General features: G+C 46.7%; 2 protein-coding genes across 3 annotated transcripts in view; both read left to right on the forward strand.

Moving 5' to 3' along the window:
* Positions 1 to 5,582, forward strand: part of LOC108938541 (drebrin-like) — a 42,824-nt gene extending 37,242 nt beyond the window's left edge. The window contains exons 14-17 of one of the 2 annotated variants that reach the window (XM_018759126.2): positions 80 to 214; positions 352 to 491; positions 1,004 to 1,055; positions 2,065 to 5,582. In XM_018759126.2, coding sequence (XP_018614642.2) covers positions 80 to 214; positions 352 to 491; positions 1,004 to 1,055; positions 2,065 to 2,201 — 464 coding nt within the window. In that variant the 3' untranslated portion in view covers positions 2,202 to 5,582. Of the gene's footprint in view, positions 1 to 79; positions 215 to 351; positions 492 to 1,003; positions 1,056 to 1,971 lie in introns of both variants that reach the window. The other variant, XM_018759127.2, reaches the window with a different exon arrangement.
* Positions 5,583 to 6,130: 548 nt separating this feature from the next.
* On the forward strand, positions 6,131 to 12,463 carry LOC108938414 (uncharacterized). Its single transcript, XM_018758969.2, has 6 exons — positions 6,131 to 6,390; positions 8,628 to 8,781; positions 8,993 to 9,045; positions 9,975 to 10,072; positions 10,312 to 10,477; positions 10,589 to 12,463. The coding sequence occupies exons 2-6, from the start codon at positions 8,637 to 8,639 to the stop codon at positions 11,843 to 11,845; spliced, it is 1,719 nt and encodes a 572-aa protein (XP_018614485.1). The 5' UTR covers positions 6,131 to 6,390; positions 8,628 to 8,636; the 3' UTR covers positions 11,846 to 12,463.
* Positions 12,464 to 12,859: the final 396 nt, after the last annotated feature.

The raw sequence follows: 12,859 nt of genomic DNA on the forward strand, positions 1-12,859 counted from the left end.
CAGTGGTCGGTTGGAGACGGGTGATGATGGGATGGAAAATGAGCTGGTCTAACCACGCTGAAATGATCTCCCATCACAGAGGAGCTTGTAGATGTGGTGGACATTAACCACGCACCACGAAGCCGTCCAGCAGCCATCCAAGTGCATGAAGAGGAAGAGGAAGAGGAAGAGGCCCAGACAGAGAATGGCTTTGCTGAAGGACACAACGGCACAGGTATCTACATGAACATGGCTGGGAATATTACAAAGGGCCCTTTCTTTTTGTCAGCATTGCTTGCACTGCTCTAGTGATTCGTGGATAAACATTTTTGTTGGAAAAGAACAGGCTGACTCTTTCTTCCCACCACGCAGAGAGATCCCCCAGCCCACCTGAAATGGAGCCAACCTTCCGTGAGATTTCCCAGGAGCGAGAAGCGGCATCGCGTGCGGCGAAGCTCGAGAGGTTTGAGGAGGATTTCGAAGAGGAGAAGAGTGAGACTGAGGAGGAGGAGGTACCTTGGACGCACGTATTACTTATTTCCATGTGAAAATTGCGGAACTGCTGTGGTTCTCTCCACTCGGCTTCCTGCTTCACATTGCAGCTCACACCACTTTTTGGGAAAATCTAACACGGTGTGAGAAGGTGTTAGATGATTGCGCATTGTTGCAAGTGCAGCACCAGTGAAAAGGGCGAGTGGACAGAAGTGTGACAGCGAAGCAACCCAGACGCATCATACGTCTCTTGTGTAGCGCTGCAGAAGAGCTGGGAAGACCTTGGTTCATTTCCTGGTCAAATTTGTCTCTTGAAAAAGGTTTCCAGCTGGTGGACTCACGTTTTTGATCGGTGCTGTAGCTGTATGCCATGTGACTTGTTCTTTGTGGCACTTTTGTCTCTATTCCCGCTAACGTTTCATGATGCCAGGCGAGTGCGCCGTACCCTCGTGGTTCCACGTGACAGTAGAAGGGTGTCTGTCTGGTAAGATGTTTCAGAAGTTCTCTCTGTCTGTCTCTCTCTTCTTCAAAGTCCACTCCTGATGGACAGCTGTGTGTGCGAGCCCTCTATGACTACCAAGCAGGTCAGTATGTCTGTGTTCGCTACCATTGTCGAGTGTCACTAGACAGGTCAAACTGGTCGAAGGTCAAACAAGGTCAAACTGGTAGAAGTTGCTTCCGTTACAGTCTTTGTGACCCGCGTGCCATGTTGAGAGTAATGGCGTGGCGTGATGAACGTGAAGGATGTGCACGCACACAAGATCTCGCTCACGTTCACACCTGGGGCAAAGGACAGGAGCATTCTTCTTCACCTGATGCAGACATGCTCCGCCTTTCAGGGAATTTTCGCCCGCAGAATTGTTACCCATCAATCAAATTTAATTGCAGTCATGTCACGATCAGAAGTGAAAATATTTTAAGAATTGTAATGTTTTTCGGTGATAGTAAAAAAAAAAAAACTCAAGTCAACATGTTTGGTGATGTTAAGCCTTCAAATATTTGGCTGTCATCATGGTGATGTGCGGCAACCTGTCTGGCAGGATATTGCTCACGTCTTCCATACTTCTGTAATTCTATTCCGTACAGAAACAGAGCGCTTTATTCTTTATATCCATCCCTTGAGGCAACAAAAGGAAATGTATCTTCTGCTTGTGTCCTGCAGGCCATCAGCAGGTGTCAAGTGTCACTGCATTGAAATCTCTGGTTCAATCCATCCAGTAAGGCAGTGTTGCCTTTATAGTTATTTTACATTTATTCTGTTTGCTGATGCTTTTCTCCAAAGCTGCTTACAGCATTAGTGGCACAATTTAAGGTAAGTACCCTGCTCAAAGGTTCCTACAGCTGGAGGTGGGTCCAAAGGCAGCAGCTCTAAGAACTGTACAACCAGCTGTCCCGTTGTTATAGTTGTTCCTTTAAAAGAGGCAAATGTCTTGTCTTGGTCGGGCTGAAGAAGGGGAGGACTTGCGGTGCAAAAGGGGTTTTGTTGTAAATGCTCTACAGCACCGGAGTCCGCTGCCATGTTCTGAACGTGGACCTTTGCCGGCGCTCGGGCCACATTCTCAAACGCTCTCCGTTTGGGTGCACTTCTGGCAGAGGATGAATCGGAGCTTTCTCTGGAGCCCGGTGACATCATCAGCGGCGTGGAGGCCGTGGACAAGGCGTGGTGGAGGGGCTGCAGCAAAGACGGCCGTCAGGGACTCTTCCCTGCCAACTACGTGGAGACCATCTAGGAAGAAGGCCTCCCCGTAACTCCACTTAGTGACAAAAAGACGCGTGAGACTGGTGGTTGGACGGACAATTGTACACAGAGTTAGCCACAGACAAACACATGTACACATCACACAAATTCCCTCAGGGAGTAGTGGCTTCTTCTCGCAGCGGGGGGCGCATTCAGCACTCCTCGCTACGAGAGCGCAACGGTGAACTGAAATGCGCGCCTTACGTGGCGACGCGTACGCTGGCGCGGGATTGCCATGCTTTCGAAGCCCTGCATCTCGACGCTGAAGATTCTCGTTGAGAGCACGGCGAGAAGAACGCCCCTACGGCTTACCTTGTGACGGCGACGCAGGCCAGCAGTTTCACTCCGTTTGTACTCCCTTTAGGCCCCGTGCCCAAAAGTCGCTTTCTTGCCACAGTAAAGGTTATCCAAACAGCTTTGTTCCTCTCCAGCTGTGCAGCTGTAGCGTTTCAGCTCGCTGCGGCAAAACCCCCGACACTCCGGATGTCTGGATCTGGATGACGGCGGCCGTTTCTCCCGCCGGTCGAAGGCGAGCCCCGGGAGGCTCTCGGGCTTCGCTCGCGGTCATCCGCGTAGCAAGCGTCGGCCGTGGCCGAATGAAACGAACGGCACGGAGGACAGCGGAAGCGACGGTGCTGCAACTCCTCGCTGTTGGCTGGAGAAGGCACGCGCTCCGCCGCGCCGCGGCTCTCCGGGACTCCGAGGCGCAGCAGGGAAGGGATCTGCACCCCCCTGGGCTGAGGGACGCTCATATGGAGAATGATGTGTTCTGAACACCGGTGTGTAAAAGAGGTCTGTGGGCTTCTCGCCTTCATTATAGATATGAGGAGCATAGCATGGATTCTTATGAGCTTTATACTTCGGTCTTTACAGCAGTACTCTTTTAGAAACTAATGTACATCCTTTTTATTCTTAAACATACCTAATAAAGCAATGAATCTTCTTTCTTTCTTTCTTTTTCTTTCTTTCTTTCACTTTTCTCCACTCCTTGCTGTTTTTTCATCACCCGTTTCCTAGGTCTCGGTTTTTTTTTACACTATTATTCTCTCAACATTTACTGTCCTCGTGTGCTTACAGAAACAATTTCCCCAGATGCGGATAAGGCCAGTGTGTGTAGAACATTTGCAGGCCTTAGAAATCCTTAAAATCACTGCTCAACATGACCTTGGAGCTCACAGCTGTGCCCAGCTCAGTATACTCCATATTCTGTAAGCGAATGCTGCGTGTGCTGCTTTTCTCATCCGTTTCATCCTCTCCGTTGCTCACCACCCATGTATTTTTGACATTGAAAGTTGAATGGTCTCCCACTGCGGGTTTTTATTGTTTTTTTTTTTTTTCTTTCGCCGAAATGCACGCGGTCAATGTTAAAGAATCATATGTAACAAGGATGCAGTACGCAGCAGATTTGTCACGAAACGAATTGTGTTACTCGCATGAACGCCGATGCACCGAACGCAGCGTTGATCTCCGATCCGACACGAAACGGCACTGGGTTGCAGAGATTTTTTGTTTTGCGGGATGAGGAGAGAATAGGTTGCTTTAAATGCTTGCTGTTGTCCACATGGGGGTCTCGCTATATTCTATCAGCACGTGTGGGAAATGTGGTAATATATCTCTGTTTGCAGTTGTTTTCGGCCACGTGTGCGATGTATCGTTCCAGCAACGCCTGCACACTCGCGTATCTATATCGCTGTAATGTGAAACAGCTCATTATTTACTATACTCTCCATATGGCTGTGTTCTCGTACGTTTTGCAAGGTATGTTTTCTCGTTTTTATTATTGTAACCTTCTTAATTGCAAAGGTACATCTGCTGCTTACATTTAGTAACCAAAAATGACATTGTCACTGTCTCTGTTCAATGTCGCTTTCACGGTCTCCACCTCGACACAGGAAACTTCTGCTCAGTTGCTGTGTCTACAGAGGGATCAAGTTTTGCCACTTCAAGCTAATCGTTTAATCGTTCCCATAAAATATATTTTGAAGCATTGAAGTCAGAATGTTGCTGAAAGACTTATTTTTCTAAGTTTGTTTTGCGGGCGACAGGATTCACTGTACAAGTAACTGAATTTAGATCCATTTCAAACAGTTTAATGGGTGATTTCTGGTGTGACAAACTTGAGCGTTTAACCAATTAAACACACTTACTGTTTGCACTTGTTGTCCATGTTATTTGGAACTTCGCAGGGAATGTGACAAAGCCCCGAAGTGCCTCGAGGTGTTTATAATGATGGTCATTTGCGGAAATCAAATTGCGCTCAGTGTACATGTCATATTTGCTTGTGGCTTAAGCGGGACTTGCCACTAAGACACGTCTCAGTTCCTCTGAAATATTCAAATTCGAAGTGCAAATACCCAACAAGGCTGCAAGGAGACAGTGAAATTCCAGATATTTTTCGTAGACTTTGGTGTCAACGCACCCAACAGCGTGAGGAATGTGGCGAACGTCCCCTCGATGTTCTCCCGGTCTCCGTCCAATGAACACGTTCCCGTGGGCTTCCTTACTGTAAAGAACTGCTTTCCTCACCTGCGGCACGTGTGGCGAACTGCTGTCATTGTGGAACGTCGGGTAGAGAGAGAAGATAGCTGGAATGTGTCTCTCAATGAGTCAGCCTCGCCAGATTTGTCATAAATAAGATCAGAATCGCACATGTTCTCCGTAATGGGGAAATTTGACGTTGCGCAATACTCAAGGTCATCATGCTTCTACTTACCGGATCTATTAAAAGGTCAGAAAAAAGGAAAGCGTTGGATTGTTCACAGTTGTTTCTGCAAAAGTATGGAAACTGCATGTAGCATGTCGACGGGAACTACTGCTGAGCCACAATAAAAAAAAAAAAAAAAAACAGAAATATGTGATTTACCCAGGTGTTTGGCGCTGCTGCAATACTGTGCAGCGAATGCCGAGAAGAAATGTAAGCAATTTTCAGGTGAGTTCCAGGCACATAATTGCATAGGTAGGCACTGGAAATGGCAATTGGACGTATGGATGGACACACTGTTCCCAATAATCGCACACTTTCAGGACCTCGTGTAGGGAAAACACCGCTCTTATCGGGGATGTAGAAGAAACATGAGAAGGTAATACTCCAACTTGGAAATGAACCATTGATCTGTACATTGATCTCACATTTATCTCTACATGTGATACTCATGGTACTTGCAGGGTTTAAGCAAGTGCAGTTCCTTTCTTGCAGAGATCTGGAATCCTCAGCCTTTACTGGGGTTTTCAATGAATCGGAGATCACACAGTTCAGGTCACAGTATTCTAAATGGTCCATGTGTGTCTAAATTTCCCAAAACTGTCCTTAGTGAATGTGTGTGTGTGTGTGTGTGTGTGTGTGTGTGTAACATTGAGAAATGCAGCAGTTGTTCTTTTCCTGTTTTTCCATTGGGTAAAAGCTCTGTTTTTAATTTTAAAAAATGTACACAACCTATTTGTATTTCCTCTGCTGACGTTTTCTTTTCTCCACTGTGTTTCACCTATAGTACTCATTATGGAAATGTAGATCTCAAGCAATAAAATACCTGTAATACTTTAGTAGTATTATATTTACATGTGTTTATTTAGCAGACACTTTTCTCCAAAGCGACTTCCAATGAATACTATGTAGTGTTATCAGCCCACACACCTTATTCACCGCAGTGACTTGCACTGGGTCACTCATCCCTACATCAGTGGAACACACACACACACACCATGGGAGAACCTGGACAGCATGTCTTTGGACTGTGGGAGGAAACCAGAGCACCCTGAGGGAACCCAAGCAGAACATGCAAACTCCACACAGACCGAGCTGGAATCGAACCTATGTCCTCTCGCACCCCCCAGGCACTGTGAGACAGCAGCGCTGCTCGCTGTGCCGCCCACCCTATACCTAGCTCTCCTAATCACCTGGAATGCAGAATAAAGGAAGGTCTTGGCATTTGTCCCAAAAACAGGTGCAACCAGTCTGCTTTCAACAGACGTGTTGGTAAGACAGATTACATGACAATGTCGTATCCAGTGATGTCACCCAGGTACATAGATAGATATGTAGATGCCAGTGCCACAGAGGCACATTGGTCTTGTACGCTTGGGGAGAGCGGAACCCATCGGAGTTATTGCTTCCCGACAACAAGGTCCTCTGAAGTACAGCAGTGGCCAGCGGCTTCGCTTTGGAGAGCCAGCAACATAAACAAGTAAGATTAATTATTATGTGTAATTTATCAGAAAGTAGTAAATTTCACATGTTCATATTGAATCAAAATTCAATTCGATGTATTTTTATAGAGCTCTTCTCACACAGTGACACGGGGCGCCGAACAAAGGTATTAGGCAAAGAAAGGAAATGTCAATGAAATGCAGTCCTCTGTTGCTGCGTCTCAATCGGGGTGGAGGTGGCTTATAAAATTCACTCTTCACTGCTGTAGTTTAAAATAAGTTATTTCCTCAAAAGAAAAAACCCCATTAAATCTGTATTAGGCTGAATTAAATCAAATTAATTCTCATAATTAAGTGCATAGAGTTGGTTTATCTGGGTAGATTTACTGCAGTAGGGTTAGGGGAAATACCTCGCATAAGGGCACCATAGCTAGAGGTGGGAATCAAACCTGCAACATTCAGGTCCAAAGGCAGCAGTTCAAACCACTTTGCTACCAGCCATCCTGGCTGATCTGGCTCATGTATACAGTACATGAATACATGTATGCTGTTATTTTCAAGTATATCTGGGTAGAAAAATGTAGTAGTAAAAGCATCATGAAAATGTGCAATTTCAAAATATGTATACATTTCATTCTTTACAAATACTTCAATCGCAATAAAAACAGTGCTTGGGCATCAGTTCACCGTCGCCTGAGCATTTGGTTATTTCTTTAGTGTAACAATTCATAAGAAGAAATGCAAGACAAATCTGTGTGGAAACAAAATACACACACACACATTTTCAGAACCACTTGTCCCATATGGGGTCGCAGGGGAACCGGAGCCTACCCAGCAACACAGGGCATAAGGCCAGAGAGGGAGGGGGTACACCCAGGACAGGACACCAGTCCATCATAAGGCACCCCAAGCGGGATTTGAACCCCAGACCCACCGGAGAGCAGGACTGTGGTCCAACCCACTGCACCACTGCACCAGCGCACCCTCTGGAAACAAAATATTTTTCTGATAATCGAATAAGCATCAGTTTTTTTTTTTTTTTTTTTTTTAATTTTGCATCAATCTTAATTTCCACACAGAGTAATATTAATGATTTCGATTTGTTAGTGTAAGTGCTGACAGGGCGCGAAATAACCAAAACGACAATGTAGCCGCAGAATTGAGAAATCGGCTGTTCCCTCAGTCAGTCTCCCAGTAATATTCTGTTCTTTTCCTGCGAAAGTGTTTTTTCTCTCAGCGGCTACATCTGTTTCTCCATCTATATCCGTGAATTAGCTGCACAAGCTTCTGCTCATCCCAAGTTTGGAAGCCGACATGAAATAAAATATTATAATAAAATTAGATAAATAAAAGAAAAAATAAATTTAGAAAATAAAATAAATCAATTAAATTAAAATTAAATAAAAAATAAAATTAAAGAAAATTAAAATAAAATAAGAGGAAAAAAAAGTTAAAGGTGACATCTAATGTTTCGAGGCAGAATGACAAGGAGGAGTCACACAGGAAAATTTGTACATTCCTGAAGAGCGGAGTTTGGCATTTGGCCTTCTTTCGAAAAGCACTGGCACTCACAGGTCACCAAGGTGCACGCAGTGTGTTTTTAAACGCCGCACATCTGCAACGACGGATGTACGGAGCGTCGGTACATTTACATATTTATTTGCACATTTGCTTTTCTCCAAAGCAACAGCTATTCACCCGTTTATACAGCTGGGTAAGTTTACTGCGGTATTACTCAGAAGTACTCCCACTGGAGAGGGGGACGCAGTGGTGCAGTGGGTTGAACCGGGTCCTGCTCTCTGGTGGGTCTGGGGTTTGAGTCCCACTTGGGGTTGCCTTGCAACAGACTGGCGTCCCGTCCTGGGTGTGTCCCCTCCCCCTCCAGCCCTATGCCCTGTGCTGCCAGGTTAGGCTCTGGCTCCCTGCCACCCTGTATGGGATAAGTGGTTCAGACAATGTGTACTCCTGCTGGAGGTGGGATTTAAACCTGCAGTCTTTGCGGTTGAAAAGCAGCAGCTCTAAAGACCGCATGAGCGGCTGCCCCTCGTATCGGTTGCGGCCTTTGTGCAACAATAAAGACGGAAGCTGCTCTGCTGCGTCAATCCAGAGTGATTTTTCCTGCTCACGCTTTACTGGTTTTGCAGAAATCCGATTCGATTTCTACATAAGGCTTTATCAGACCTGGTTCCGTTTGGAAGGCTTCCAAGGACAGGTACACGCTGACTCTGTTTGTCACTAAACGCTGCGCCAACCCTCCCTGCGGGTTTTTCGCCAGGTTGGTGCCATGTCCCTGGACGTGACGCAGGGTGTCCCTCGCTCCGGGAAAGAGGAGGAAATGACCGAAGCCGTTTTCCTGGAGAATCTCTACGTGTTCATGAGGAGCAGAGGAACACCCATCGACAGGATCCCTTACCTTGGCTTCAAGCAAAGTAAGCTCCGCGCTTGACACGCTCCCACTCACACACATCCACATCCATTAGCACCCAAGAGGTAGGAGTGTGTTATACGCATGGAAAGACTCTTACACCTTTATATGTTAAACATATTTCTGAATGAAAACTGTTTGTTGGTGGATAGTGCATAGATATGTGAATGTAAACATGGTATTTTGCTCGAGTGAATATTCTTTTCTTCTTCCAGTTGACCTGTTCTTATTATACAAGACTGTACAGAAGTTGGGAGGCTTCAGGGAGGTATGGATTAGAAACATGTTTTCAGATGTAAAGATCCTTGTCAGCGATGGTAGTTTCTACAGGGGGTGCGGTGGCACAGCGGGTTTGGCTGGGTCCTGCTTTCTGGTGGGTCTGGGGTTCGAGTCCCGCTTGGGGTGCCTTGCAATGGACTGGTGTCCCATCCTGGGTGTGGCCCCTCCCTCTCCAGCTTTGTGTGTGTGTGTGTGTGTGTGTGTGTGTGTGTGTGTGTGTGTGTGTGTGTGTGTGTGAGTAGTTTCTACAGTGTCACAAGTCATGAGTGCTGGTGGACAAAGAACCGAGGAGATTCTCACCACTTCTTCAGTGGTCTGCTGCACTTCGCATGCATGTCACAAGGAGCCTGACAACGAAATGGCTTTTTGGCTGAAGTACAGTGTGTACAGGCAGCCTGACGCGAACCTAAAGTCCCCTGTTTTTTCGGCCGTACGCGAGACCGAAGAAGCAGTCACAAATTCAATTAGTTGCTTTTTATTCGTTTTCGTCAGTCACCTCGTAACTTTGCTCAACTTGATCAGTTCTGCTTGGTACAAAATACCAGTAAGACACGTCTTATTATAAGCAAAGAGTCTGCTGCCAATAATGACTGAGAACGATCAATAATATGAGCAACCTGGCTTCTAGATGCGCAGAAAGATGACAGTGCTGCCGTACATCATTACGCCACGCTGCACGATGAATGTTGCTGCTGCCGCCGAAGGACCGGACGGAAAATAGGCCCATTCCATATTTGAGAGAGAACCACTCCAAATCACCACATTTAATGAATGTAAACATAACAGATAATCAGCGATAATTCTTACCTTCTATTTTTGAAATATTTGCAGCCAAAAAAGTCTATGTGGCGATGGCCTCAGATGGACAAGGACCAGATGCCCACAGTGACCTCTGTGACCCCTTTCTTTTGCTCCAAGGTGACTGCAAACCAGAGGTGGAAGCAGGTGTACAATTTGCTGGGCGGTGATCCTCGCAGCACCAGCGCGGCCACCTGCACCCGCCGACACTACCAGAAGTAAGTTGTATGATCACGCTCTGAATTCCGGGTACGTCGGAAGTCCGAAGGAAGAATGTATGCTTTCCGTTTCTGCATACATCTCGAAATGATGTATAATTTTCTGTATGGTGCTATACTCAGCGTGTATCTTGTATACGTTTGTGTCTCTGCACTTGTGTTAGTGGATCTTGTATGTGTGTGAGTTAATCGCCATGTGCGGGAACGGTCCTCGCTGACTGTGGAATGTATCTCTGCAGGTTAATTCTGCCCTTTGAGTGCTATCTGCAAGGCCTGGAGGAAGTAGCTCTGACACCACCTCAACAGCACAAACGAAGACGGCAGAACCACTCCTCGGACGAGGACTACCAGGGGGAAGTCAAAAGGAGGGCAGTAGCGAAGCAGATGAGCTCTGCTTTCTTCCAGGTACACAAAGATCCCCTGTGAAACCCTTCACATTTTTCAATGCGACACCGAAATGGTCTTACAATTTAATTGTTTTAATCTTTAACCTTTCTTCTCTTCCTATGCCCTCAGAGATCACATGAATATCAGACGGACACCTGCGTTCAGAGCATCCCAATACCGGTGACTTTCCAGCAGTATTCCTACCCAGGCTTCCTACCTCAGTCGGCCTACCGCCTTGGCTTTCCCAGCGTACTGTCGTATCCCCAATTCCAGCAGCCCCACGTAAGCCCTCAGCCGCACCTTCAGCCTCAGCTCTACACCGACCCTCAACACCGAGCTTCGCTCGAGCTGCATTCAGCGCAGGCAAATGACAGGCCCAAGGAGGAAGTGCTGAGGCTACGAAAGCTAGCTGTGGAGTACGTTTACTCCTCGGGGTGGGAAAAGCCCCTCGATCTAAGTCACAAGGAGAGGAGCCTAGACAGCATCAGCCAACGCCCATCGTCCTTTAGCCTTCCCAAGGGCAACGGTACTCCGAAATTCTTGAATAAGGTCTCCTCCATGTATTCCTCCTGGAACCTGGCGCAGGACCAAAGCTGTGAGGTGTCAGGAAACACAGCCACCGGTAAAGGAGCAAACGTGAAGAATTTTCAGAGAGATCGGGCGCTCGCTGAATGCAGCGCTACAACATCTCCTGCAGCCACCTCATCCTCTGCCTCCTCGAGACTGAGCTCCGGTCCATTCACCCGGTACAACCAGAATTCAAGTGCATATGTCGTGTCTCCCAAGACACTCCAAAGCAACTGTCCCAAAAGCCCTGAGAAAGAGGAGGAGGAACCTCTTAATCTCAAACGCTCTCCGTCCAACCCCAAAATAAATGTTGAAGGACAAAGAACGATTGAGATTCCACTGAAGCTGCTAGAAGCCTATGTTAAATCCAAATATGATCCCCAGGATATGTGTCGCAAAGACAAGGCTGTCCATCCTGTTGACTGTCCATATACAGTACAAGAGGATTATAAAGATATGAAGAAGGTTATGGTGCAACTTCCTGTGGAAATGGATATGGTGCATTGCGGTAAACTCGAGGCAAAAAGGCACAGAGAAATTTTTAAGACTCATAGTAGCTTAGGCCAACAAAACATCCAGCAAACTTCATCAGTGAATACACCATGGGATAGGGAAGATATGTCAGATGTTGGAGCGACCAAGCTGCGCCTGGCATGTGGTGTTTCAGGGGTTCCCGATGGCGATAATGCCAACGTTTGGCCATTGTTTCAGTGCAAAGATCCAGAGACTCTGAAGCTTTTGCAAAGGAGGTGGCAGTATGTTCAAAACTTGATGGTGGACCTAAGTGACAGTAAGACAGTGAGCCAGAGCTGCCTTTGAAGAAGAACAGCAGGAGTCTTGACGCGGCAGCCTTCAGTTTTTCTATCCCTCAGAAAGGACAGTCTCCTATCAGCCTGGGCCAGACTGGTGCTGTCCAAATAACACGGACGGGGTCTCCCAGAATGGTCCTGGAGAAACCGAAGAAACCGCCATTGCTTTCCCTGCTGCCCGTTCCCCTGGAGCAACCTGTTCTCCAGGTCTCCCTGGGACCATCCAGCTCCAGGGACTCGAGAGTAACGGACACATTACCGAAAAAACGACAACCCTTCTCTCCAACCAAGTGTCATAATTTTATCTCCGTGTTCTCATTTTCGTCGATGTATTTTAACAATATATACGGAAGAAGGCCTTTTCGGTCATGAGCTACAACTGGGAAGCCTTATGGAAAGAGGTGCTTCCCTCATTGTGTAGCCGCTCCACCGCTGTCACTTCAAAGAATGTTCTCAGTGTATAAAGTATATGACGTGTATATAAAGTGACTAAATGATGTAAGAAGATACCTAGAAAGAAGTCTCCATTTGCAACATAAATCAAACAAGATAACTTGTATATTCTCAAATCACACACACATTGGCTGAAACTATTGTCCCAAGCGGGGTCGAGGTGAGCCGAAGCCTAACCCAGCAACACAGGGCACAAGGCTGGAGGTGGAGGGGACACACCCAGGACGGGACGCCCATCCATCACAAGCACCCCAAGCGGGACTCGAACCCCAGACCCACCAGAGAGCAGGACTCGGCCAAACCCGCTGCGCCACCACACCCCCCCCTCTATTCTTATTTGGTTAGTAAAAATCTTCTATGAAATAGAAAGTCAGTTTCCAATCCCCTTCCAGACTTTAAATGTCCCTCTTCACCTGTCAACGACATATTCATTTCTCGTACATGAAACCGGATTTAACCACGTTCAATATTTTTGTAAATATTTTCCATCTGCTGCCTGGAACAATGCGACCTCTTCAGTTCTTCACTGTTGCGCAACAGCATTAATGAATGGCGGTGAAATTGTTACATT

Source organism: Scleropages formosus, chromosome 17 (assembly GCF_900964775.1).
Source record: "Scleropages formosus chromosome 17, fSclFor1.1, whole genome shotgun sequence".
NCBI classification, from domain to species: Eukaryota; Metazoa; Chordata; class Actinopteri; order Osteoglossiformes; family Osteoglossidae; genus Scleropages; species Scleropages formosus.

What these genes read in the sequence shown, in the direction of transcription:
- LOC108938414 (XM_018758969.2), top strand. Translation starts at nt 8,637, where the DNA reads ATGTCCCTGGACGTGACGCAGGGTGTCCCTCGCTCCGGGAAAGAGGAG. An exon ending in AGTTGGGAGGCTTCAGGGAG is followed by an intron (nt 9,046 to 9,974) that starts GTATGGATTAGA and finishes TTTTGCTCCAAG; the next exon opens with GTGACTGCAAACCAGAGGTG. An exon ending in ACCCGCCGACACTACCAGAA is followed by an intron (nt 10,073 to 10,311) that starts GTAAGTTGTATG and finishes GTATCTCTGCAG; the next exon opens with GTTAATTCTGCCCTTTGAGT.